The 22,104-nt window shown below is 40.9% G+C and overlaps 2 protein-coding genes across 14 annotated transcripts in view; both read right to left on the reverse strand.

Annotated features, from left to right (window-relative positions):
- Positions 1-4,837, reverse strand: part of Mapkbp1 (mitogen-activated protein kinase binding protein 1) — a 56,092-nt gene extending 51,255 nt beyond the window's left edge. For 3 of the 5 annotated variants that reach the window (XM_048459630.3, XM_048459631.3, XM_048459627.3), the window contains exon 1: positions 4,098-4,836. In XM_048459630.3, coding sequence (XP_048315587.3) covers positions 4,098-4,214 — 117 coding nt within the window. In that variant the 5' untranslated portion in view covers positions 4,215-4,836. Of the gene's footprint in view, positions 1-4,097 lie in introns of all 5 variants that reach the window. The other 2 variants (XM_048459628.3, XM_048459629.3) reach the window with 2 other exon arrangements.
- Positions 4,838-9,858: 5,021 nt separating this feature from the next.
- Mga (MAX dimerization protein MGA) overlaps positions 9,859-22,104 on the reverse strand; it is an 86,226-nt gene continuing 73,980 nt past the window's right edge. For all 9 annotated transcript variants that reach the window (XM_048459930.3, XM_048459929.3, XM_085696440.2 and 6 more), the window contains 6 exons: positions 21,809-21,860; positions 18,882-19,088; positions 16,856-16,967; positions 16,351-16,584; positions 14,859-15,035; positions 9,859-13,900 (listed from right to left, as the gene is read on the reverse strand). In XM_048459930.3, the coding sequence (XP_048315887.3) occupies positions 12,636-13,900; positions 14,859-15,035; positions 16,351-16,584; positions 16,856-16,967; positions 18,882-19,088; positions 21,809-21,860 (2,047 nt within the window). In that variant the 3' untranslated portion in view covers positions 9,859-12,635. The remainder of the gene's footprint in view (positions 13,901-14,858; positions 15,036-16,350; positions 16,585-16,855; positions 16,968-18,881; positions 19,089-21,808; positions 21,861-22,104) is intronic.

The raw sequence follows: 22,104 nt of genomic DNA on the forward strand, positions 1-22,104 counted from the left end.
CTCTGGGCATCCAGCTCATCTGCCATGCACTACCTTCCTACCCGCTGTGTAGCTCACACTGTAAGGAACAAGTTCCCTGTTGTCTTTAGCAATTGAAGACACACATAAAAGGACAACTAGAAATTGGTTTCAAAGTAGCAGAACTAATCAGAGAAGTCCCTCTGTTCTGGAAGATATGGAGACAGAGCTACAAAAGAGTGGATAATTTTGTAATACAGAATAGTATGATCCAAAGCAAGAGAGTCACAAGTCTGAGGTCTGCCTGAGCTACTGGATAGCAAGATCTTGTCTCAAAAAAAAAAAAAAAATTAAAACAGGAATCTACCCGAGTTAAGAGCAGCACAGTGCCATTCTGATCCCTCCTTCCTTATCTTCAACCCTTTTTATTTTTTTATCTTCAAGTTTTGTTTCAAGATTAGCTACCATGGTCAGGTGCAGTGGTATAATATAACTATCCCAGCACTCAGGAGGCTGAGGCAGGAGGATCTCCAATTTAAAGCCAGTCTGGGCTACATGGGAAGTTCCAGGCCAGTCTGGGTCATATTGAGACCCATGTCTCATAAAACAAAACAAAACAAAATCAAGTGTCCATGAATCCACGCCACAATTACCTTAGTTACCATGCATTAGGGAAACTCATGGGCCAGGTCTTATGTGAGTCATAAAGCAAGCTTTTACACTAACCCGAAGTAGAAAGCCTTCATGGAGGAGTATTTGGGAAGAAGGTCATGTACCAGGTACACAAAGACAGTTCATGCTCAGTCACATCATTTAAAAGGTCAGCACTGACTTCCTACTTGGAACAAGGATGTTAGATGGTGATGCCAGAGACGGTTTTCTGCCGTTGTTTTCCTAGCGTGACCGTCTCTTGCCTCAGGACTCAACAGTGCAAACATCCCTTCCTCCCTCGTCAAGTCTCTCCTCATCTCCTGCCCCTGTAATCCCTTTGACAACTTAGTGCATATTTCTAGAACAACACTTACCAAACCTGGTTGTAATTACTTGTTTACATGTCTAATTCACCTACAAGCTCTTTGGTGGCAAGGATAATGTTTTATTCATCACTGGTTATTGACCCAATAGGCACTCAGCAAATACTTGTTGAACACATTAGCGACAACAGACATGAGATGTGTTAAAGAATGGCCAAAGTACCTTCCAGATTCTAGACTACTTCGTGGTAAGTACTCACACCAAAGGCTAAACTCCCATAATGCATCCCTACTATGTGTACCAATCCTGGCCACAAAAAGAGCCTAAAAATAGGCAAAAAACAAAAACAAAACAAAACAAAAAAAACCCAAAGGTCTACTAGTGCTGCCCTGAATCAGCAAAGGTGCCCGTTGTGGCGGTGCATGGCGATAGGATATGCTGAGGAGGCAGAGGCAGGAGGATCAGGTGGAGGGCAGCTTAGGCTACACCTTTTGGGCCAGCCAGGTGGCTGGCAGGTAAAAGTGCTTGCCATGTTGACCTCCACAACAACACCACAGCACATGTGCACCAGCACTCACACTTCACAGTATGATAATGATAAATAAAAGCTTTTTAAAAAGGGATGGGCAAAGAGAGCTGTACCTAAGAGTTTCTAAGTTGGAGGGCTCATTCTTCTGCCTCTAGAGAATAGGAACAATTATTAATAAGAGTCCTTGAAAAAGGTCCTAACTCCACCACCACAAAAACATGTGGCAAATTTTAATTCAATAGAATCCCTGCTAGAGCCCGAATCCCATCCCAGTCTTCATCCAGGTACACCTTCCTCTCTTCCCCCCTTCCCCCTGGGGCCACAAGATCTCCCCAGAGCAGCTCCCTTGCGCGCTGGGCCTGGGCTGTGGGCACAACCCGGCAGGGGTAGTTCCTGTGTTTTGATAGCCTGCCTGAGGACAGGCAGGCCCTGTGTCAGCTCAGCCACATTCCTGGCCAGCAAGAGGCAATGATCTTCTAGCAGACATCCATTGGAGGAGGGATCCTTCATCGGGCGATGGATGGAGATAGAGATAGAGACACACATTGGAACACTGGACTTAACTCCCTAGGTCCAAATGAGAAGCAGAAGGAGGGAGAACGTGAGCAAGAAAGGCAGGACTAGAGGGAACCTTCATCTGACGATAGATGGAGATAGAGACGGAGACCCACATTGGAGCACTGGACTGAGCCCCCAAGGTCCAAATGAGGAGCAGAAGGAGAGAGATCATGAAAAAGGAAATCAGAACCGTGTGGGATGCGTTCACCCTCGGATACAAGGGGACTGATCGAATGAGAGCTCACCAAGGCCAGCTGGACTGGGACTGAATGAGCATGTGATCAAACTGGAGTCTCTAAATGTGACTGACATGGGGGCTGACTGAGAAGCCATTGTCAATGGCACTGGGTCTTGTTTTGTCTGCATGTACTAGCTTTCTGGAATCCTAGTCTGTTTGGATGCTCACCTTCCTAGACCTGGAGGGAGAGGGGAGGAACTTGAACTTCCCACAGGGCAGGAAACCCTGACTGCTCTTAGGACTAGAGAGAAAGGAGGGGAGGGAGTGGGGGGGGGGGAGAGGGAGTGGGGAGAATAGGAGGGTATGGGGAGGAGGGGAGGAAGTGGAAATTTTTATAAACAAATAAATTAATTAATAAAAAAAAGAAAGAAAAAGCAAATCAATAACATGAGCCAGGAAAAAAAAAATCCCTGCTAGAATATACAGGAAAGCCGTTCACCTTACCAAAGCCAATGACAGCTCTGCTAAAGGATGCAGCAGGTCCTCCCAGAACTCTGCCATGTTGTACATTAAACTCTAAGTCTTTCCTCAACAGGGTTGATCATCTCTCAAGAGTCACAGGCAAGGCAACAAAATGCTACTGTCTCAAAGGCCTCTGTCGTTAGCAATCCTGTACTTCAAAGCTATTGTGCTTGCAGACTGCTAATAAGACACAAAACCTAATCTGATCCTGGAGGAACAATGCTCAAGATTCCCTCAAAGATTGAATAAATGTATTCTACTTTTGTATGTCCAAAATTGTGGGGGTCAGCAAAGCTGAACAAACCATAAGCTGGCATGCCAGAATCCCAGCACCTAGGACACTAGGGCTTGTGGAGTTTGAACCCAGACAGGACTGTGTAACAAGATTTTGCCTTGAAACAAACCAAAAAAAAAAAAAAAAAAAGCAAACAAACAAACAAAAAACCAAGCATAAGGACCCAAACCCAGACAAGTGTAACACTGGATGCTGAACATTTGTCCAGAAAAGGATGTGGGCATACAGTAACCAGGATAAGCGCAAACCAGTCAAGCTGTCTTTCTGGCACACATCTGGCTCCTTCACATTATCATGAGAAACCAAGAAGCGAAGCTCCAATTAAATAAATTTAGATCTCTTAAAGAGATAAAAAAAATACATTCATTTCTTTGTGAGTGTGTGTGTGTGTGCATGTGCAGAGGTCAGAGAACCACTCTTAGGCGTTGGTTTACTCCTTCCATCACATGAGCCTGAGGACTACAAATCCGGAGAGCAGGCTTGTTGACAAGCGTCTTTACCAGCTGAGCTATCTTGCCAGTCCAACCTTCATCTTTTTTAGGCAGGACAGGGTCTAACTATGTAGCCCTGGTTGGCCTGGAACTTGTTATATAGACCAGGTTGAATTTGCCTCTGACTCGCTAGTGCTGGGATTACAGGCATGCATCATCAGGCTTGTCATAAAATTGTTTCGATATCTCAGAGGAAGTGTTTCAGTATATTTCTTTAAGCAAGTATAGTTGGCATAACCCCAACTGTTACACTAATACATCCCCATTATTCACAGCTAGGTGATCTCACTGTCCTCTTCCAAGAAGAGAAACTGAGTCATAACATGTCAACTAGCTTCCCCAAGCACACACTTAGTTTGAACTGAGATCCTATGCACATCTTCCCATGGTTGAGTCTCAGCATGCCCACCCACGCGCGCTGTTGTTCATCCAACTTCAAATCAGGTTGGTACAGATGAGCACATTTGATCTTTTAGAGTCAACAGAGGAATTTTATTATCTAACTCCCCCCCCCCAGAAAGAGAAAGGTGAAAAAATAACAAGGGGCAACAGAAGGTAAAGTTGGAAAAGGTGGCTCTCAGTAGGACTCACCTTGGAGCTGAGGTCTTCTCGCCGGTTTCCTGCTTTACTTCTACGTAATTTGATGGAAGGGGACCGCAGCAAGTTCTTGATGCGGCTGGTAATGGTTGACCCTTCCCCAGCCATCATAAGGAGAAGCCCCTAAGGACAGTCCCTGGCCTAGCCTTAGGACTTGTCTCAACAGTGGTACTGCCTTCTCTATCAGCAGGGCCTTCGGATATGCACGTTCACTGGCCTGAGATGGCAGAAGCAACCTTGGCATCACAGTAGGTGTCTTCTGCCTGTCAGCCGCTCTTACTCTGGGCATTGCCCTGTTCTTTCTCACTCCTCATCCCCACCCTAGCCAGCTAGATTTCTTAGGAAGGGAGGACGACCCCCTAGAGTGAAGAAATGTCAGGCCCACGCCAGCCAGAGGCGTTTAACTGAAGAATGGGATGGGTTCTACGAGGGTTTGGCGCCGGTTACAGCCCAAGTGTTCCCATGGTAACTGCGGTGTCCAAGGGAGGAGGCCGCCAAAGTCACCCGAGCGGTCCGCTGGGGGCCGGGACACCGTGCTGGTCGCCCGGGCTCGTGCTGACCCGATCTGATACGGGAGCCTCCCTCCCCCACCCTGGCCTTGGGAGCTCGCTTCCAATTCCCAACACCCACCACCCGCTCCAAAAGCCCTTAATACTCGTCAGCGCCCCCGTTCGCTCAGGCCCAGCTCACAGCGCCCTCGGGCATCGCGCTCGACTGCTTCAGCTCCGCGGCAGCCACAGCAGTAGCGGCTATGGTGGCACCAGCGGCTCAAAACGCGAACTAGAGCCTCGGCCGAGCAGCGCCGGGAGGCGGGGCCTAGAGAAGGGGGTGCGGTCTGCAGAAGATCAGTTCCTGATTGGGCGATCGACGCTTGTGGGGCGGAGCCAAGAAATGAACTGTGGAAGCAGAGGGCTCGGGATTCTGCACAGTATAATTGTGGGTACCGCTCTTATAGCAAGGTCAACATAACACGGCTTTAGAACTGAGAGAACCAGGCCTTTTACGGTATTATCAGGTCTGGTCCCCCAGAGAACTTCCCAGATTCTCAAGACCATAACCACGCCCCCAGGCCTAAGGTTGATATTTGGTAGGCATGAGATCACCGCTGAAATTTAATTCCTAACTCAAAAAAAAAAAAAAAAAAGAAAAGAAAAGAAAAGAAATGAAATGAAGAAAGAGAGAAAAGAAAAAAAATAAAAGCCGGGATGCAGCCAAAAGAAATCCTTTCCACTCCAACTGCTGGGATTTTAACACGGTTGGAATGGTTTGTGATTACGGCCAGACTAACACAGTGGAGTAACTCAACTCACAAATTTTAGAACTGAACAACCTGTTCAAGCCCACAATAGAGTCTTAGGTAGACTGCGAACAGAGAAAGTAAATGAATGCACCCATGATACCTTCTATCATTTCTTTAGCCACCAACGTCCATTATCCACAGCGTTAACAGTATTTTGCTACTCCATATCTTTTCTTTGCAAACACCCCTAGGGCTGACACTTACCGATATGAAACTTGCTATTGGGTTTTTTGTTTTGTTTTTCCTAGTTCATGGAGATAGGAGAAATATCACCACACACTCATGCTTCATAGATATGTAAGTTGGTTTAATTTTAGAAGCCTTAGATTAAGAGCACTGTTTTTTTCCCCCCAGAAGATTCAGGTTTAATTACCAGCACCCTCGTGGCACCTCACAACCATTCCAGGGGATTTTGTCGCCCTCTCCTGGCCTCTCCTCTATAGGCACCAGTCACATGGATGCATAGATATAAGAGTAGGCAAAACACCTACCCATATATATATAATTTTTTTTCTTCTTTTGAAGACACGGTTTCTCTGTAGTTTTGGAGCCTGACCTGGAACTAGCTCTTGTAGACCAGGCCTGCCTCTGCCTCCCGAGTGCTGGGATTAAAAGCGTGCACCATCACGGCCCCTCCATATACATAATTTAAAAAAAAAAAGAATGGAATTGCCGCGAGGCAGTGGTGATGTATGCCTTTAATCCCAGCACTACGGAAGCAGAAGCAGGCGGATCTCTGTGAGTTCTGAGCCAGCCTGGTCTACAGAGCGAGTTCCAGAACAGGCTCCTAAACTACACAGCAGAACCCTGTCTCGAAAAAACAAAAAGAAACAAAGGAAGAAAGTAGGGAGAGACAGAGGGAAGGAGGGGGAGAGTTGTGGGGGGAGGGGAGAAAGAGGCAGAAAAGAAAGAGAAATTGCTTTCTAAAAAGGATATCGCCAAAGACCTGTACCTAACAGTATACACTGATGTGTCTCTCCTATTCCAGGCTCTGAATTTCTGGAGATGGTAGGTTTGCAAGGGGGAAGGATCCCTAATATCGGTGTTTAGAGGTACTTGAACAAACACTGCTCAAACAGGAAGATACCTGTGTTCTATACAGCTATGTATTAAAAGCAAACGTATAAATCTCACCTGTTGATACAGGCATCAAGGATATTGATACAGGAATCAAAGATATTACCAACTGGCAATAGTAACCAGAGGCCTAAGGCCTCTTGCCTTTGAACCACACATTAGAGATATAGTGAAACTTAAAACGGGACTTTCAAATTAATTGTCTAAACCTGAAGACAGGAATGATCATATAACTATAGAAACAACGGATTCTTTAACTAGGCATTATTAATAATTGGTGATTTGACCTGCTGTAACACCAATAAATGGCGCCACCTGGTGTTTTCATTTGGTTGCTACAGAACCTGGTCTCTGCTGCACACATCTTTAGGCAAATTTCTATTTACTAAGAGGTATTCTCACTTCTCTTTCAATGCTAGTGAATGGGTTTACAAAGTGTAATTTCTCATCCAAAACTACTTTAACACCATAGAGAGACACACACACACCATTACTCTCATTTGATCTGAACTGCATGGGCAAATCTAAGTGATTGCTTTCCTTGTCTAAAGATGAGACTCAGCTGAAAAACAGAAAACATGATGGATTATAACTATTGAAATTGTGTATTTTCAGGCTAAGCCTAAAAATAACTTTTAAAATTCTTCCCAATCCAAGCAAGCTGTCTAAGTATCATGCTCCTTTGAGATGCTAGTATGGCAACAGGTTGAAAGTGTTCTCTTTCATGTACAAGTGAAGAGAGGCGACTCCCTTTACAAATCTCATCCTACTCTCCAAGACACAGTTGACCTCCACGAACATGTGCTGGTTGTGTATGTCCAAAGCAAATATACATGGTGTTCAAGATTCTAAACACTCCAGATGTTAAGAATGTTATAGTAGTTAGTGATTCTTATTATGTATAGTGTTCTGTCTGCATGTATGCCTGCAGAAGAGGAAATCAGATCTCATTACAGATGATTCTGAGCCACCATGTGATTATGAATTGAACTCAGGACCACTGGAAGAGCAACCAGTGTGCTCTTAACTGCTGAGCCACCTTCTAGCCTGAAACTGTTATAGTAGTCTTGCTTAAAATTATTAGGTAAGATTTTAGAACTCATCCTAGGCAAATAAGATGCAGAGGTCCTAGGAAATTAATATGCTAGAATAAATATTTGCTCATCAATTCAAGTATTTATTGAGCACCTTTAGGTTCAAGGCACTATGAGAAAGCTGAGACCAATGAATGCAGTTGTAAAGAAAATAGCTTTCAAGTTAATGTTTCCAGAGCTGCTTTTCCACTGGTGATGGTGCTATCTTATGAGCAGTCTACAATGATAGAATATTGTCTCAAATTTCCACCTTGTTATGGCTTAGCCTCCTAACCCCACATCTATCACTGCTGCTTAAAACTGTGTCTCTGTAAACCAGTTTTAAATATACTAAAATTATAGGTTTTAAATTGTGTATTAAATTTTTATTTCCAATATATAACTCCTTTCTTCATCTACAAGCAATAATTCTACCTACCCTAGGCTCACTATGTTATCTCTGGCTAGCCTGAAACTCACTATATATACTAGGCCAGCCATGAACTCACCTGCCTCTCTGTTCTCCCAAGTCCTGGGATTAAAGGGATGTACCAAGTCTCTTTTTTGAAGACAGGGTTTAACTATGCAGTCCTGGATGGCCTAAATGGTTTTGTTGTTATTTATACATTGAGGGGTTTGCACATGCCATGGTGCAAGTTCATGGTAGAAGCTGATTTTCTCCTTCTGGGGATTGAACTCAGGTCACCAGGGTTGAATGCAAGTATCTCTACCCAACAAGGCATCTCACCAGCCCTAGCTTTAATTTTCTACGTACTAAGTTATTCATGTATGTGTAAATTTGTTTGTGCAAGCAGGTACATCTGCATTTGTACGTTGAGCATGGAGACTAGAGGACCACCTCTAGTACCATCCTCACGAATGCCACCAAACTTTTGGGACAGGGTCTCTCACTGGTCTAGAGTTTATCAATTTGGCTAGACTGGCTGGCCAGAGAACCCCAGGGATCCACCTTCCCAGTACTGGGATTACACATCTGGCACTTTTACTTGGGTTCTAAGAATTCAACTCATACTTGGGAGGGAAGCACTTTTCCTAGCCCATGTGGATGTGAGTTTTAATTAGCAATGATACAACACAGGGCTATCAAAAGACCCTTATAGCACTTTCTTCAACAATTCTATTCAATCAATTTTAATAAACCTTAAAGTTCCTGATAAACCTTAAGTTCCTGAAAATGAGCTGCCTACACTATCCACAGCTTTATTCTGGGAGAGACAGAGATACCACTATTTTGCAGACTTGTCCAAGGCAACTGAGCACACAATTCCACTATAAATAACTACTACAGTCAGGGAGAATGTATGAAACTTTGCCAAAAATAATGTATAAAGATGTGTGTGATGGCACATGTCTTCAATCCCAGAGGGCAGAGGCAGGTGAATCTCTGTGAGTTTAATACCAGCTTGATCTCCATGGAATTCCAGGCCAGTCAGGGTTGTATAGTGAGACCCTCTCAAAAAAAAAAAAAAAAAAAAAAAAAAGGAAAAAAAAAAGGCCTATTTTTATTCATAATGTTGTGGGAACAAAAACCAATTGAGGGGGAGGGGGAGGGAAAAGGGAGGCGGGGAGGAGGCGAAAATTTTTAATAAAATAAAACCTAATAACAAGCACTAAAAAAAAAAAAACAAAAGCAAAAACCAATTGCGCTTATAAAAGTACACAAAGTAAACACTTCTATGAAGTTTATATAACTAACTAAATTTGATCTGTTAATTATCTTAATACTAACAGTTTAATGTTTAAGACTCCCATAAGAACACTTTGTAATATTATGAAACCCCTTAACACCTTGTCTTAAGAACATCAATTAGACTGTCAAGATGGCTCAGTGAGTTTAAGTCTTTGCTGTGAATGCTTGATAATCAGAGTTTGATCCCTAGTAGGAGAGAAGTGAATCCACAAAGCTGTCCGTTGATTTTCACATGTGCACCATGGCACACACGAATACATATTTAAAAAGAACATACAAATTTTAAAAGAACACTATTGTCCTTAGCCACGAATATTGTGTTTATGCCCTGTTGCTCTCCCAAGGCAATGGTGGTATATGAAACTAGCTTTTACTAAAGAATGGTAAATATTTGTCATAAGATTATACATAGTAAGACAATAAGTCCCCAAGAAGACATACTACAAGGACTACACCACCAAAGGTCTTCCCAAATAGCACATAAAAAGCTTTAAGGACAAGAAGCATCTAAAAAGATCTTCCAATGGCATCCTCTCTCAAATACATCTGAGGACACTGAATTCTCCATTCAGGCATAAACCTCCCAACACCAAGTTCTGATTTAATTAGTATAACTGGTTTATTTTGGGTTCACATGTCTTTCCTTTCAACTGCCAAGCCTGTTATTTCTAAAAAAATAATCACTTTCAAAAGCAGAAATGAAAGATATATATTTAATATATAAAAGAAAATGCTAAATCTGACATAATTATATTCTTAAAAACATTCCATTTATTTACAGGTGTATAAAAAGGCGAGTGATTGGTCTACTGAGATCATGCTTAGCTAGGATGGGAGCTTTTTTTCGGGTTCCTCCAACGTTTTCACTTAACTTCACCTTTCACAATCATACATGTAATTTTCATAGACCAGTTTCTCCTAATGTAAGGTTACCCTAATGCAAAGGGTAGGAGTTTGGGGGAGATTTTGGATTTCTGTCAAGACTACAAGATTGTTCTGAAGACTAAGCCCTCCTCAAATAGCCCTGATAGTTCCTAAATCTGTCTTAAGAACAATGCATCTTGGGAGTCTGTAATACCATCTGCAGCTTTCCCTGAACACCTAGAACCAAACTTCATTTCTATCTTTCTACATCTCTCATAAACGCAGCCAAGTATCTTCCAATTAAGAATAAACTCTGACCTGTTTTGCCTATTTTTTTTCAAATTATAAAAAAAAGGGAAAAAAAGAGAAAAAAGAAACAAGTGTTAGAAGCTAACATGGTCCTTCTTTTCCTGAGGATTATTCATTCACTCCCTTGCTGATTCTTGTCTGACTCTCTAAAGTCAGAAGGAAACACGGGAAAGAAACAGGCAATAAAACCACTGGAAACTGTCACACCCGGGCTAAAGAACTAGGTCTCCGAGGACAGCTGGTAGCAAGGGTGACAGGTGCTGCACTCCTTGGCTAAGGCATTGGATGAAGTCAGCTGGGTAAAGGACAGAAAGGACAAAGGAGAAGCTGAGAAATACTGTTTTTACTGTGTCAGGCTTTTGTAGTAAACAGGGACGGTTAAGTGCTGATGAACTATCCAGGAAGGCAAGCAGCACAAAACCAATGAAGAATTTACTACCACTGCATTTTGCAGTGGAAGATATTTATCATTTCAATCTGATGATTATCAGAGTTAATCTAAAAAGGAAATCAAACATGGAAGTAATCATTCACTGGCTAGATTCATTCCAAAGTTGGTCTCACAACCTAGGTCTGAAGATACTCTGAGTGGGACTTGAGATAAAGAAGGCAAGGATGTAAAAGAAATAGAATTACCCAGGCACGGCCCAGGCACCGGAAGCACTTGTGTTAAAGTGTTTTACAACACAAGCAAATCCTGTCATTGAAGACAGAACGGGTTACATTCCAAAATATAATTATTTAAGAAAGGCAAAATGCAGCAGCTAAATCTCAGTCTATACATTTTCAGAACAGTGATTCTTGCCTCAGGAGCTTCCAAGAGACCCCTCAAATGCACCATGATTATTTACAAACTAGATAGGAAACATTTCTATACTCAATACAAATCTCTTCTAGGTTGAAAACTTCATCCCTTGAGAAATCTATGAAAACAACTATACAAAAATATAAATATCTTCATCTTTACAGGTTGTCAGTCCTTCACATTCTGACAGTTACTGAGTGAAAAAGCTCTACAGATCATTGACGCCATTGGCAGCAGATAAAAATATATCTTGTGACTCAAACACTGCCTTGCGTCCCAGGTAAAGAACGACCACTGTGACTTGCCTTTCTTGTCACATCCTGTGCAGGTGACAGTGAGCAAAACCTTCAAGCACCTACAGGCTGGTTCCATTTGGGAAATATCCAGCCTCACAAATTTTTATTTTGGCTATGGCCTCTGGTCTGGGGAGAAACTGCTTTTCATTTTAGCTGTTTCTGGACTGGCAATGATTTTGGAAAGGGAACGACTGACTCTATGTCTACCTTCAAAAAACTAATAATGGGTAGAAACCCCTGGCATCATGAATGAATCTTTCAATACCACAAAAGACAGCAAGGAAGTATCTCTTTTTATGCCTCTCAAAATAAGTACATTAATAGTAAAAGTTAAAAGTATATTCCTACTTTACTAGAAAGCTTAAAGTTTATAATTTTGACTGAAAGGGTAAGAGAACAGCTATTCAGGATATGAAAGAACAGTCTGTTGAATGACAAAGACCCTTCACTTTGGTATTCCATAGTATCCATCCTACCTAGTATAATTCTTCCCTCTCCCCATCTGTGATATGTGTGTGTATGTGTGTGTGTGTGTGTGTGTGTGTGTGTGTGTGTGTGTGTGTATGTAGGGGGATCCTTTATAGCCCAGGACAGATACAAACTTGCAATTCTCTTGTTTTAGTCTTCTAGTGGTGGAATTACAAGTGTGCACTATCATGCCCTACTGTTGAAATAAAAACTAAAAATTTTCTCTAGCTCCCTTCATACAACTGTATCACAATTCTCAGAATTTAGAGCTAATAATTATCACTTACAGTTTAGTTCATAGTAATTCCAAGACTTAAGCATTTTCTCAGGGGAAAAAAATAGGGTACTCGATGGAGCCAGATTCTTGTTATGAATTCCTTGGGCAAGAGGGATTGCACCTTCTTAGAGAAGATGGGGGACCCAGCACCACAAGTGAGGTAACATTTTTAACATGATCAGAATTTCAAACACCAAGACCAGCACCCTAACCCCCTTTCTCCATCAATATCCACACATAATCAAAGTCAAAGATTATAGTTCCATAAGACAAACAAACAGATGCCTGCAGAGAAAGGAGGTAAAATTCAATTCCCCCTCATAGCCTGGCTTCTGCATGAGGATGAATGAGTTCATTTCCCTGAAGAACTTGATGGAATCCCAGAGTTGCCTAATTTAGTCACAACAGGTGCCAATGTAGGCATCACCTTGTTCTCTCGGCCTTCCTGGTCATTCCCCGTTAAGTTCATTTTATGTCCAACTTTGGCAGCTATAGGTGCCAAGGAAGGCATCACCTTGAGACTTTGACCATCTGTGTCACTGGGAGGATTAGCTGCTTTTAAACCCAAAGGGGCCAATTTTGGCATAGGCCTCCACAAAGTATCTGTGTTGCTGTTCTCTGGACCAGTCTTCATGTGTAGGATGGGAGGTGAGGATACACCTTCAGGCTCTGTAGGGAGACCAGAAGTACTCTTCCCTCCATCACTAGATTTCCTATGGGAAACAAGAGAATCTTTTATCTCAGAGTTGATAACAATCTTAAGGACATCTGGCTCAGAAGCTGTGTCCCCAAGTTGTTTTTCATTCTCAGAAAAGTCATCATCTTCCAAGTGCAACAGCAGGGGGCTGATGGATTCACTCTCCTCTTGGACATCAGGCAACTCTTTCAAACCCGTTCCCAAGTGTCCAACTTGGAAAGTTGATCTGTTCCCAGGAGCAAGTTTATTGATAAAAGCTCGCTGAGCATCCTCTGGAAATTCTGAATCCATAGAATCAGGCATTTCAGCCAGGCCAGAGTCATCATTTAGTTGCTGATTAAGAAAGGCAATTTCATTGAGCAGCGAAGTCAGTGTCTCATCAGTGTCATCCTCATCTTCCACATTAGTCAGCAGCTCGCTGGGATCAAGGGCTGCATCCTCAATAGCTGAAGCTACTTTCCTCAGTTCCATCTCAATGCTTGAGTCCTTGAGCTCCTTCATCTTTAATTTATGAAACTGCGATTCCTTTGACTTCAGTCTCTCTCCTCTCAATTCACACTCTTTCCATTTATACCGATGTCCTCTCATATCACCAGAAATCTTTTTAGGTACAAACTCCTCTGCTGCCTGCATATTGGAAACGTCAACTACATGTGGAAACCCAGGATCCTTATTTGTCAAAAACACTTGTGTTGGAGCCCGGGCCATTCTGCCATCTCTATGGTTTCCTCTGGAAGAGATTCTATCTGTATCTGCTAAGGAGCTAGCTTCATTCCCAACAATGTCTCTCAGGTGGTCAAGTGGCTTGCCATCAGGAACTTCATGAGGGTATTTGCTGCCACCCACATCTACTAACTCTTCCTCTGCAGCCAATGATGTCACATTAACAATTCGTGGCATCATAAATAAGTCATCATTCTCTGAAAATTAAAAATTAAAGACAGAATTCATTAGATTTATAGTAATGAGAATTTCTTATCTCTTCCTTTCTTTCCCAAGTCATTCTACCTGAATTTATCAGTCCACTTTTATCAGAAAGATGGGTGAAATAGTAAAAATCTAGGCAAGACACTAAGATATTTCATTATTAGTAATAGCTCCATTTAATTATAGAACCCAGGGCTTTGCCTATACTAGGCAAGTATTCTATCACTAAACTACATTCCCAGCCCTAAATTTATACAGACTTAGAATTTTTCCATGTAGTCCAGGGTGAGCCTCCAACTCACAAAAATCTTGCCCTGGTTTCCTGAGTGCTGGAATTATAGGCACAGGCAAAAGTCCAGCTGCCAAGCTAATTCTTGCCCCAAGGTAGAAATACACCTTTATATTGTTAACTCAATTAACTGCTAGTTAGAAGAGAAAATGGAAGTCTAGGATCAGCACAGAGGAAAGGGAGTTCTCCAGAGTAGACTTGGCAGCAGAGACAAGCAACTGTTGTTGTAATGGCAACAAAATCACTACAGTTTTAAGAGTGATGAGAATACCCTTCCTTAACAGAGGTCTGAGTGCTGGGAACCCAAGTCACCAAAATAATACTTTAGTCTTTGCTGCGAAAGAGTGGTACTCAAAACATGCATTGGACTGGAACCAAGGGAGTACACACCTTCTGAGGACAACACAAAACAAGGAATGATCAATACCAAAAACATAAATATTGGCCCTGCCAACATCATCATTCCATTTTGACATCATTTTAATTCTTCTTCTGCTAAAAATTTCACTAGAGTTCACAAAGTAGTTTCTAATCCCAGGTAAAAATAAAACTTCCCATCAAGCTAGAAGATTTCTTACCAAGGCAAATGCCAACAGACCAACTCTGGATCACTACAGAACAGATCCAAAGGTTTCCTAACCACAGAGGATACCACCACATACCTGACTGAGCCATTGTACTACTTGCAACTTGAGGCTTTAGATCAGCATCTAAGAGAGCAGAAGAAACAGCTACCACTGGTCCTGAGAATAGGGGGCCTTTTAGGGTAAGCAACTGTCCTTGTGGAGTCATCACCAGGTTGGCAGAGGAGTGTGAAGTGTTAGAAGTCAAGGCATTTTCTGCAAACAAAATGAAAAAATAATAAAGCAAACTTTCAACTGATGTTGGTATCCTCCAGAGAGAGAGAGAGAGAGCCATAAACCCTGACTTCAAAGATGTGACGAGAGCTTAAATGAAGGTAAACACAAGCCTATTCACAGGTTTTCTGTTCTACATACTCCTATAAAGTCATTCAAGTTTCTAGGCCTAGTGTCTTTCTATCTGTGAATTCAGGTAACTGGTCATTCAACTTTTTTTTTTCTTAAAACACTATTATTTCACTCTGTAATGTTAAAATTAATTCTTATTTTAGAACCCACCTGCATCAATAGACGTCAGACCCCTCCCCCCCTCCGCTCCCAGAAAGGGTTTCTCTGTAGTTTTGGAACCTGTCCTGGAACTCGCTCTTGTAGACCAGGCTGGTCTCGAACTCACAGAGATCTGCCTTCCTCTGCTTCCCAAGTGCTGGGATTAAAGGCATGCACCACCACCGCCAGGCTAGAAGTCAGATTTTTCTGGTCCATACATCAAGCTATCTTAAGAGTAAACGAGAACACTCCCCCCTCTGCATAACAGTGAACCACTTCCAAAATCAAGGTAAGAAAGAAATTAAAGTCAGTTTCCTTTGTTCTTTAAGAGAGACAATAAAAAATGGATCAGTTCAAAGAAATTAAATTATTCCTTTAAAAAAAATAGTCTCACTTTGTTACCTAGGCTGACATCAATTCTGAGCCTTAGGCAACCTGCCTGTGTTAGCTTCCCAGGTAGTTGAGACTATAGGTACATACTACCATGTCCAACTAAAACAAACAAACAAGCAAAAAGTTTTTAAAAGTTCCAATTTATTTAACCCCATAGTAAATTCAAGAAAATCAAGTGTTCATATACACAAACAGCTATGTACTTACTAGAAACATGTAATGAAGACACTACTATCAGAACTAGAACTCATACATTAAAATAATAATGTCTTAGAGTTATTATATGTAAAAAATTCACAACTTAAGAGTTCTGTTTTTTTCTTTATACTTTTGGCTTTTTGTTTGTTTTTTTTTCGCTTGTTTTCAAGACAGAATTTTTTCATATAGCCCTGGCTGTTCTGGAACTCATTCTGTAGACCAAGCTGGCCTCTAACTCAAAGATATCTGCCTGCCTCTGCCTACTGAGTGCTGGGATTAAAGGTGTGCACCACTACCACCTAGCTACAGTTCTTTTTCTTAAAACTCATCTCCAATTCAATTAATCAGGACTATAAGCAAGAAAAGACGTTCAGTCCACTAAAATAAATTGATGTGTATCTACATTAAGGAAAACAAAGATATCCATCCCTCTTACCTGCAGCCTGGTCTCTTTTTCTGGAAAGAATCAAAGGTTTCCCCCTCCTGTTATTTATGAACATCTGTCCAAGATCTACAGATGATGTAGAAGATCCCTCCAGCTGTTTGCTGACTCTAGGAGATACACCAAACTCATCTGATCCCATCTTCTTCTTTCTTTTTTGTGCCTCTAGTGCTTGTTGTTTTGCATAAATATACTCCAGCTTCTTCAGGACCACTTCTTCTGTCTTACCTACAGGTTGATAAGGAATAAAGTATCAATCTCTGCATGACCCCACATAATAATGAGAAATAATTAGCTGAAATCTAGTTGATTTAACTATATTCCCCAAAACTACAGAAGGCAAGAGTGAATACAATTCAGAAGCTATAACCCACTCAAAGGTAACTGCTACAAACCCGGGATGCCAATCCTTAATCTAAACAGACTCTGAAAGACCCAGTGAGCATTTCTCCTTGCTAAAGCTGTTTATTATGCTCTTTCCCACATTTACAAAGCTTACCTGAAAGAGATGATACCTTTCGTATTAAAATATTTCGTTTTCGACTCAGCAGATTTTTCTGTCCTATCAATTTATCTGCCTGGTCTGTTAACCCTTGAATTTCACTGAATGCCTAAAATAGAAACAGTATGTCAATGGAGCATTAACTTCTAAAAGTACAGGAAGCCTACACAATTTCTTTAATCAAAGTATTTTAGAGAACATTATAAACAACTACTGATGTTTCAGAAATTGGTTAATAGACCAAGTCACTGACTGTGGTACTGGCAATAGAAACTTAGGGTCCTGTACATGCTACACCCCAGGCTCTATCACTAACCCAACATTATTTGTTAAATTGTTTTCTAGCCTGTACTTTTAGGGAATATATATAATGATTATTTCTAAGATCATCATTGAATGGTAAACAGGCCTTCAACTACTGCAAGGAAATACAAAACATTCACTTTGTGCTTAGATTTTAACCAAATTTTAAAATAATGTTTATACAATCTGTTTCATTTCAAGAGAGGAATATGAATGCTAGATGTATACTTCCCAGCTTCTACTTACTAAAAGTCATGAAACGGTATTAACTTAAATGATTTATGCTCAGAGCTAAAACTTCTGCTAACTTGAGCATTTCATTTTCTTTTTAAATGACTGTTAACTATTAAGAATTATGGCTGTAGTTAGTTGATAAAGGACTTGCCTCACATGCATGAAACCCTGTGTTCAATGCCTACCCAAAAAATGGTGTGTGCTCTTCTGCTATGCATTTTACACTATGATAAACTGTTCTAAATGATGTGGGGAATAATATAAAGACACTTGTACAAAGACTTAAGAATTTCTGACTTGATAGTGTTGTCTCTATTTTTTTTTAACATGGTCCCGTTAAGGCTGGAGTTCACTAAGTAGGTTAAGCCAGCTGGCCAGTGAGCCCGGAATCTGTCTATTTCTACCCACCCAAAGCTGACATTAAAATCCTGTGCCACCACATCTAGTTTTTCTGTAGTTTTTTTTATTTATTTGTTCATGTGTGTATCTATCACATGTGTGGGTGTGCTGTCAGAGGACAGATAGAGTGTTGGATCCCCTTTGAGTTACAAGTGGCTGAGAGATGCCCAACAACAATGCTGAGAACTGAACTGGGGTCCTGGAGTAGAACAGCAAGTGCCGTTAACCTCTGGGTCATCTTTCTAGCTCCACCCAGCATTTTTTTAAAATGTAGTTTCTGGAGTTCTAGAACTCAGGTCTTCATGCTTGCAAGGTGAGCACTCTGTCGACTGAGCTATCCTCCCAGTGTTCAGATTCTGACTTTAAAAACTTAAAACATTTGTGGTTAGGGAGATGGCTCCTTGGGTAACAATAATAGTACTTACAAGCACAAGGACCTAAGTTTGAATCCAGAGCACTCATGTAAAAAACTAAGCATGGCTACACAAACCTGTAACTCTAATATTGAGATGAGGAGACAGGCAGATCCCAAAAGCTCAATGGCCACCTGGGCTAGCCACAAAAGCAAGCTTCCAGGTCTATGAAGGACCCTATCTTAAAGTAATAAAATAGAAAGTGATAAAGGCAAACCCCCAACAGCTTGCTCTCATCTCTGCATATACTCATGGGAACATGTATTCACAGACTCGTGTGCTTACACACCACACACCCACACCTACAAATCTTCCCTGCTCTCCTGCCTTCAGACACAAAAGAACTTAACATTCAATGTAAAGTTATTCTCATTTAACATAAAGATTTCCCCCCCTAAAGTATTTATTGCTAATTTACTGGCCCTGCTTTTAACACAGCATCACTCTGTAGCTCAGGATGATCTTAAACTGAAGGCAATCTTATTGTTCAACCTCTCCAATGCTGGCATCCTAGATATGAGCCACCAGGACCAGTTACTAGCTTCACTAAATTCTTAAGTACAAGTGACTCATTTCCATCCTCCTCAGGTGACAATGGATTTCCTTTATCATAATATCTGTATGACTCTCTTAGTTGAGTGTGTATTTACACGTGTTATTTACAGAATACTTACCCGAGTAAGAATGAGACTTTTGGAAACTTTGGAAGAATGAAGTAATCCCAATGTAATCTTCAATTTTTCAAAGAGATCCCTCATTTCACCACGCCGCCGTCGCTCATTGGCAGTATGTGTCCGGCGGTAATACGCAAAGGCTTCTGTTTCTTTCTGGGGTTTATCACTCCAGCAATCATCTTTCAATTTTGGAGAAATTAAAGGAACCTGTCCAAAAAGATTGTTTCCTCAGCATCTTTCACATGTTCTTGCCCTCTTCTTCCATTCCAAATGATACACTTCTATCTCAGATACACTTTCTGTCTGAATTGTTATAATGTCCTCTCAGTTGTTCATTTTACCAACCTATTGTTCCTCCAAATCTCTTTTCAACAACACTAACAGTATGAATTCTAATATATATTAACATAATCATATTGTTTCCCAGTTCAAGTTTTGGTGATTCTCAAATGAGGAGGAAGCACCGAGAGTTAGGAAGTAAAGACCTGGAAAAGCTTATTTATATAATTTATCATCATTAAAATTAGTTTTCAGAACCAAAAAACAAAAATCACAATCTTGTCTGTGTGTGTGTGTGTATGTATTTCCTAAGACAGAGTTCCTCTGTGTAATAACCCTGACTATTGTGGAACTCATTTTGTAGACCAGGGTATCTCAAACTCACAGAGATGCCTGCCTCTGTCTCCCAAGTGCTGGGATAAAAGGCGTGCGCCACCACCAGAGAAATAAAATATTTTAGGGAGACTATAGAAATGGCTCAGTGGGTAAGGTGCTTGCTGTGCAAGCCTGAGGACCTCAGCTGACATCTCCAGCATCCACAGAAAAGCTAGGCAGTTGAGTGTTGCCTCTATAGCCCCACCTAGCATCAGACAAGTAGAGACAGGTAGATTTGGGGCTTACAGTCAGTCAGCTAGCCTAGCTCCAAGAGTGAATTCCAGTTTTTATGAGAGATCTTAACTCAAAAGAGAGGTGGAGAACATAGAAGAGACACTTGATATCTACCTCTGGCCTCCATATCTGGTAAGTACAGCACCCCTGCACATACACAAAAGAGCTTTCACAATTTGGGGAAAGAATAATTGCCATTCTCTTATTTTTGTTTTTCGAGACAGGGTTCCTCTGTGTAGCCCTGGCTGTCCTGGAACTCAACTCTGTAGACCAGGCTGCCCTGAACTCAGAGATCTGCCTGCTTCTGCCTCCTGAGTGCTATTAAAGGTGTGCACCACTACATAATTGTTTCCACTCTCTACTAAATAAATTTTCTATCCAGCCCTTTCTTAAAAGAAGAAAAACATTTATACTTAATTGTGGTGCTAAGGGCAAGTAGATGACATACTGCATATGCAGAAATCAAAAGACAGCTTTCAGAATCAGTTCTCTTCTTCCAACTCATCCATCCTGGGGCTAAACTCAGGTCATCAGGCTTGGGGCTGAGCCATCTCACCAGCTCCTTTGGTCATTTCTAACTGTGAGAAATTCTTCAAACACATTATCCAACACCACACTTCTGTGCCTAAATTGCTCAGGCTTTTGAGTGTCTTGGATTCTTTATCCCTGTTCCTCCCAACCAATGTTACCACCACGTATTTTTTCAGGGAGGTCTTTCTTGACTCTCAGCATACACTAAGGTCTCATTTGTTTTATTTATTCTACTTCAATTTTAAATTTTCTCATTTATTTATTTATTTGTTGTTTTTTGAGACAGGGCTTCTCTGTGTAGCTCTAGCTGTCCTGGAACTCGATCTATAGATCAGACTGACCTTGAAGTCAGAAAACTGCCTGCCTCTGCCTTCCAAGTGCCAGGATTAAAGGCGTGCACCACCACTGCCTGGCTTAGATTATTCTTTTGAGATTTATTTTTTTTTTAATTACAGACATACATATGTTTATGTCTTTGCATGGGCTTGAGTACTGGTGCCAGCAGGGGCCAGAATCATCAGATCCCCACTGAGTTGGAGTTAAAAGTGGTTCCAAGCCTGACATGGGTGCTAGAATCCCAACTTGGATCCTCTGGAAACAGTACATGCTATTAACTGCTGAGCCAACTCAACAGTCCTAAAATGTATTTTTTTTTAAAAGAAAAAATACCGACAATATATAAAACTGTAAATACATGACAAGTATATTGGTGCCTTCACCTCTAGCACCTAAGGAGGAATGACAATGTGTCACATGTTTATGTGTAGCTTCTTTTGATTGTTAAGTAATAATATAAGCTTATTTTTGCTGTTGCCAATGATTTTTGACTTTTTCCTATGCATAAAAGGATTTTGTTCACATTACTCTTGTGTATCTCAGCACTCTCTAAATATAGTTTCTAACTCTAGTTTTTCTATTCATCTTGAGCAACATGCATAACACATCTTGTCCCTTTGCTTTCAAAATGCTATTAATGTCTATCTTTCTTGCTATTCTTCCTTTTGAACGTGTTTTAAAAATTGGTATCAAGCCAGGCGTATTAGCATTCCTTTAATCCCAGCACTCAGGAGGGAGGAGAGGACCTCTGTGAGTTCAAGGCCAGCTGGGTCTACCAAGTAAGTTTCCAGACAGCTAGAGTTACACAGAAAAGCCCTGTCTCCAGGAGGAGTGGGGGTGGGATTGATAGTAAATCTTCCATATTTTACTCTTGGGTTAAAAATGTCTTAATTTTTAAATTTATTATTTTACTCAATATGTATGAGTGTTTTTTTTTCAAATAAACAGATCTCTTTTCATAAACTATATTCCTTTAACTCCTTCAAATTTATTCTATCCTCTGAGAGGAGTAGAATTAAGAAAGGAAAAGAGCAAGTAGCATAATTTTGTAGAAGGGCCAAGTTAATTTTAATAAATTAAAAGTCCTTAAAAAATAACAGATCTTATGTTTTAATCATAAAACAAATGTTACCAATTTTATTAAACAATTATATTAAATACATTCTAAATACCTTTCGACTCTTTTCAGAAGCTTTTTCATCTGTAGAGATATGGCTATGACACCTAGATAAAGAAAGTAGTTTTAATGTATCACTGAAATCCATTAACATCAATCTATTTCACACCTGTTATGAAACTACACCATCCCAAAGTTCCTAAATTACAACCATTTCTTTTCTCCAAGGTATACTAGATGGTCACAATTTATTCAATATTACATTTTATCTCTACTGTCCAAATAGTTACTAACATTACAAATTACTGTCTTTCATCCACTGTTTATTTATTGGCAGGGTCTCATCATGAA

This window comes from Myodes glareolus, chromosome 10 (assembly GCF_982192425.1).
Source record: "Myodes glareolus chromosome 10, mMyoGla1.1, whole genome shotgun sequence".
In the NCBI taxonomy this organism is placed as follows: Eukaryota; Metazoa; Chordata; class Mammalia; order Rodentia; family Cricetidae; genus Myodes; species Myodes glareolus.